The sequence below is a fragment of the Osmerus eperlanus genome, chromosome 6 (assembly GCF_963692335.1).
Source record: "Osmerus eperlanus chromosome 6, fOsmEpe2.1, whole genome shotgun sequence".
NCBI classification, from domain to species: Eukaryota; Metazoa; Chordata; class Actinopteri; order Osmeriformes; family Osmeridae; genus Osmerus; species Osmerus eperlanus.
Genome location: NC_085023.1, coordinates 8,248,012 through 8,253,982, shown reverse-complemented (window position 1 = coordinate 8,253,982; position 5,971 = coordinate 8,248,012). Strand labels below are relative to the sequence as shown.

At 43.0% G+C, this 5,971-nt stretch overlaps 1 protein-coding gene across 1 annotated transcript; it reads left to right on the top strand.

Annotated features, from left to right (window-relative positions):
- The first annotated feature begins 1,044 nt into the window (after nucleotides 1-1,044).
- On the top strand, nucleotides 1,045-4,985 carry LOC134022064 (M-protein, striated muscle-like). The gene is made up of 8 exons (XM_062463254.1): nucleotides 1,045-1,165; nucleotides 1,279-1,317; nucleotides 1,536-1,641; nucleotides 2,296-2,459; nucleotides 3,255-3,291; nucleotides 3,681-3,703; nucleotides 3,812-3,867; nucleotides 4,114-4,985. The coding sequence occupies exons 3-8, from the start codon at nucleotides 1,598-1,600 to the stop codon at nucleotides 4,552-4,554; spliced, it is 765 nt and encodes a 254-aa protein (XP_062319238.1). The 5' UTR covers nucleotides 1,045-1,165; nucleotides 1,279-1,317; nucleotides 1,536-1,597; the 3' UTR covers nucleotides 4,555-4,985.
- Nucleotides 4,986-5,971: the final 986 nt, after the last annotated feature.

Below are 5,971 nucleotides of genomic sequence, written 5' to 3'. Positions count from 1 at the left end.
AGGGTGATGGGGGTGAGTGGGGCTGGATTCTTCCTGAAGTCCACAACCATCTCCACTGTCTTAAGAGCATTGAGCTCTAAGTTGTTCTGGCTACACCAGGTCACCAGGTTGTCAGCTTCCCACCTATAGTCAGACTCATCCCCGTCAGAGATGAGCCCAATGAGGGTGGTGTCGTCCGCAAACTTCATAAGTTTGACAGACGGATGACTGGAGGTGCAGCTGTTGGTGTACAGGGAGAAGAGCAGAGGGGAAAGGACGCAGCCCTGAGGAGATCCGATGCTGATGCACCGGGAGTCAGAGACTTGTGTTCCCAGCTTAACGCACTGCTCCCTGTCAGACAGGAAGTCTGTGATCCACCTGCAGGTGGAGTCGGGCACGTTCAGCTGGGAGAGCTTGTCCTGAAGCAGGGCGGGGATGATGGTGTTGAAGGCAGAGCTGAAGTCCACAAACAGGATCCTGGAATAGGATGCTGGGGAGTCCAGGTGCTGTAGGGTGAAGTGGAGGGCCATGTTAACAGCGTCATCCACAGATCGGTTGACTCTGTAGGCAAACTGCAGTGGGTCCAGGAAAGGGTCTGTGATGGATTTGAGGTGTGCCAGCATAAGGCGCGCAAAAGACTTCATTACCACAGAGGTCAGGGCGACGGGTCTGTAGTCATTGAGTCCTGTTGGCCTTGGCTTTTTGGGCACAGGGATAGTGGCACAAAGTCAACATTTCAGTGTGATGAATAAATGCACAAATGGAGACCAATCCATAGTCGTTGTCCTTAGTCTCTTGCTTTCCGAGTTGCTTTGATTTCATCTTTAACTTGATTTCATGTTTAACATGTCTGTTTTTAATGGTAAATAGTACATTGCATTTTCTTTTCTAAAATTAATAGAAACTATTGGTAATATAGGCATTTTGTTCACAAGGAAGTGACCTGAAGGATTACTCCATTATACCAAAACCTAATGGCAGGAATGATGGAGGGAGAAATGGAGGATAGGGCGGGGAAGTGTCTTGTACTTCTGGTAGACAGCCTCATTAAGTTATTTTCTTAATCTCTGACCTCCTCTTCACCTCTATTCCTTCTAGTTCTCCAATAAATCCACAGGAATATACAAAGCTTCCATCAGTGACAACAGAGGAAAGGACCTGTCCCAGATTGACATCTCTGGACAAGGTATCATCTCTATCATATCACTTAAACTAATTATTGATGATAGTAGAGATGTAGAAGATAGTAGAAGATGTAGAATGGCTTAATTAGACTTTACATCTGTTTTGTTCACACAGTTTTTGCTGACATCATCGACGAGATTTCTAAACTTGCTGGTAAGTTTAGGAGCTCTGCAACTCTCATCACTTCTGCCCCTCTTTCCGCCACCAGCCACCTTCTCAGTGCATGTTAAAGGAGCTCTATAACATGAGTGTAAATACAATATACAATACTGATAATACTAAACAGAGTTCATTACGATCTCTAGTTGTGTGTTAGTGATCTCTTATGTGTTATCTGGGCCTCAAAATAATATGATGAGATATCTGTCCAGGTTCCACTGCTGCAGAGCTGTCCATTCACTGCACTGCTACAGGCATCCAACTTCAGTGCCACATGAAATACTACACCTCAGAGATGAACATCTGTTGGCTGCACACGTAAGACTCAGAGAGCAAGGATGTGTGTGCATTTTTCTGAAAGAGTTTCATGGATGTTTGTACGTTAGATGTTTGTGTTGTGGAGGGAGTGTTTTTTATCACATTAAATTATGTAAACAATAAAACTGTATGGAAATAATTATGGAAATTAAGGTTGTATCCCAAGGGATAAAATGAAACAGGCATGTTAACATGATGTGAGATTATGTCTTAAACTGAGCCTCTCCACCATGACTCACTACTGACATGCTTTTATTGAAAACGCTAGACTAAGAGATAGCTTCCCCATACACATTTTCATATCAGTAAATACAGCTCCCTATGCCTATCTCTCACTTTCCCAAAGCAATACAATCCCACTATAACACCCACTTCTAGATCTAGGGCTCCAGCTATTGACACACAACAGTAGAAACATGCTACAATACTGACACACGTTTGATAGAGAAAGCATGTTCAGACCCACCATTGATTTGTTTATAGTAAACCAATAAAGTCATCACTGCTGGGACATGCCCCATAAAGCAAGTTGACCTAATAAGCCAGGCTTATGCCAGCAAAAGTAACTGGTCAAATTGTATAATGTAATGTTGACTGTGTTGTACTGTAAACATCCAGGCAATTTTTGTTTACAAAAATGTTTATGCCCATCAGTGAGACTAAGCTTTCCAGCTCAGAGAAGGTGGTGATTGGAGGAACACCATCCATGGCTGTCTTGGAGATTATTGAGCCAGTTGATAAGGACAAGGGTGTATACTCCATCCAGATATCTGATGCTGAGAAGACCTACACCCGTACCCTAGACCTTTCTGGAGAAGGTATGCAAACTGAGTACACATTCCATCCCCCTATAGAGTTGCACACCTACACTCGATAACCCTGGAGCTGTCAGGAGACTGCATATACAGTACCTACATCTTGTGTATAACCTACCAACAGCTTAACTATATATTACTTGCCTGCTACTGTGGCTACACTTACACCCAAAACTATATTGAAGTACATATTTAAGTACTCACAAAACTACATCTGAGGTGATAATCTTTTTTTTATTTTTTTTTATCTAGTTGGACTTGTTTCTAGTATAAATGGTTTATCTAATGACTTAATAAGTAAACAGCACATTATCATATCAAGTAGAATTGTCTTACTGCACTGGCAGACAAATTTACTTGTTTAAAGGATAAGCAAGCTCAAATTTGTGAATTTAAATTTGATAGGGCATTTTTGCAGTGCACCCACACTCTGTAGCTGTCTGGTGACCATCAGTACCACATTCTTACTAGTCTACCACAAATACTAGACCTGTCTGGGTAAAGACACAACCTGTTATACCAAAGTCATCTGCTGTGGCTCTTACAGTTTGTATGACAAACATGATTACGACTAGTCTCTGAAAGGTTGGGGATTAGTGTACTGTAAACATTAACTAGAATCAGAGAAAGAGAGAGAGACTTGGGTGGAAAGCTATTTCAGGTCAAACAAGTAAGCACGGAGAGTGAGTGAGACAGCAAGACAGAGAAAGAGAAATGGGTTTAGTATGAAACACAATTACATGATATTACTGTACTTATTATTAGCTCAATTGTGTGTATTGTTTTTCAATTCTACAGTTTATGAAAAAGCCTATGCAGAGTTCCAGAGACTCAAGTAAGATAATCACAATACACCCCCTTCCCTTCACCTGCTACCTCATTAATGAGGTGTAATTTACCCGTGCTCACATTAATCAAATATTTACATGTTACTTGTCTGTCAGTTTACCGGAATCACATCGCTAATGTCCATGTATCATATATCTCTTTATGTCCTTTTTATTCTGTTTAAAACTCAAACAAGTTGTCATCATCTTCGCTGAAAACAGCTTGTAAAAAGCAGAACCTCTAGTTTGCACTTTTTAAGAGACATTGAGGCACTGCCATATTGTTTCAAGAAGCCAGCAGTAATATAATATTCTAATGAAAACCCAATGATGTGATGTGCGATGGGCGGACTTGTGCTGATGACCTCCCTAATGCTCTTGCTTTCCTGTGTTTTAGAGCGGAAGCGTATGCTGAGAAGAGTAAGTTTGTTTCGGATCAGGGTTCTTAGTTGATTCTGACGTATCGCTTCTCAATCAGGAATGTGTGTTGACCTGAGATGATAATGATACATTGTGTTTTATCCTCAGACCGTGGCAAGGTTGTAGGTGGTCTTCCTGATGTGGTCACCATCATGGAGAAAAAGGTATGAAAGTAGTCTGTGGAACACAGAGACCTGGAAAATTAAGCCTAAAGATATTGTAGTCCTCGACCTCCTAGAGAGAGAAAGGGACACATAAAAACACTGTTATATGAGCTCATATTTGATTTTTACTCTAGACAGTAGGAGTTATGGTGCTAAAAACCTGCTATGTATTGACAGACAGGTACTGTGTGTGTGTGCGTCTGTCCGTGTTTATTAAATCAATTTGCTCCATTCTGTTGCCCCCAGACCCTGAGTCTAACATGCACAGTGTGTGGTGACCCCAAGCCCCAGGTGACTTGGTTGAAGAATGGCCAGGAGGTTGAGCCTGATGACCAGTACGTGGTCTCTCTGGACTCTGGCAAATTTGCCAGCCTCACCATCAAGGGTGTGTCCCTTGAGGACTCAGGCCGCTACACTATGATTGTTCAGAACAAGTATGGTGGCGAGTCCATCGACATCGTAGTCAGTGTGTACAAACATGGAGAGAAGATACCTGAGGCCAAGCCAGCCCCCACGCCTATAACCATTATCCCTCCCAAAGGCCCCATCGAGATCCCCACCTCTAAGATGGCAGCACCCACTCCTGCAGCCCCTGCCGCTGCTAAGTCCCCTATTCCCCCAAAGGGAACCAAGTCCCCTAGCCCTGCCCGCAGCATGAAGAGCCCCACCCCCACCAAGAAGAAGTAAACTCTCACCATGTTGCTATGCCATCACGACAACCAGTTCTTACCCTGGACTGGAGCATGAGTCAGTATAGATCTATTGTGGTGTTGTGTTACATACCAGTGATTTGTTTTGGAGTGGTTATCTGTCTCATACTTTCTGCTCTTTCCTCCTCCTTCTCTGTTGCCTTTGATGAGCTCTGGTGATTCATTTGTCAAATCACTGTTTTCAAAACTGCTCTTACAGCAGGACATTGAACTACAGGCTTACCCACAGGTTAGATAAGCCTAATTGTTTGGTCCTCTATTACACCCTCTTTACCCACCCTCTCTCAACTCTCCACCCAACCCTTTTTGTCCCTCCCCTCTTGCAATGGTCAGATAAATCAGTTTTAGCTACTGGTCTGCTAGCCTACTGTCTCCCTCCTTTGTTGTTAATAAAATGAGCAGAAATCATGGTGTTGTACCTGTGCTGACTACCACACACACACTCAAGCTAAAGGTGTCTGAATGGCTCAGCAGTATTAAATATGTCAGCGTTACAGTAGCTACAGGCCAATGCACCCATCTCTCTGCCCCTCTCACACTCCATTGTTGCTATTAAAGGGGTGATTGACTGGGTTTTTTGGGTATTTCACACTGTTCCTTAAGGTCTCCGAATAGGGTATGTAACATTGGTTGGGTTGAAAATGGCCCGGGTGCTGTTCTATGCCCCCTGATAGATCCTCTGAAATTTTCCCGGGAAAAAACACTAGCTTTTCTCCTTTTATGGTATTCTCATTAATATTTAGATGAGCTGCGCGCTGATTGGTTGGTTTTCAACGAGAGAAGCTGGGGAGCAAAAACGCAACACGGCCAACAGCACTCACTGAAACACCGAAGGTGGAGACTTGAAATAAAAACGCGCAAATAAATCTATTGTGTCTACACAACACTGTTTTCAACAGATTGACTAGATATCATTTGAAATGATAACGTTAGTTGTTTCCACTTCTGTTGTCGATGCAAACTGGATTGACTTAGGTGGGTAGAACGTTACAGCTTATAGAAACCAAACTATATCGTGATTCAACTCAGCTTCAGTTAGCTATCTCTAGACATCTTGCTGAAAAATAACCTGTTAAAGATCTGGACAAACATGCATCGTGAATTGTCAGTTGTCAGCGGTGAGGGCAGGGGCGTCTTAATAGCACTTGAGGCCCCTGGGCTATGGACTTTTTTTTCATTTTTTGAGGCCCTCCACACGCTAATCGCACAATCGCACGAGTTGCTTGTATTGTTATTTACATTCCGTTGCACGGTTTAGGCTGAAATTCAGTTTTTGTGGCAAAAAGTGCCTTGTGTCAACGAAGTGAACTCAGTGCTAGCCTACGTCACAACGTCAGCACACGTTAGCAATGACGCATGGATACAACATGCATTGCTGTTGCACAGCAAGTATC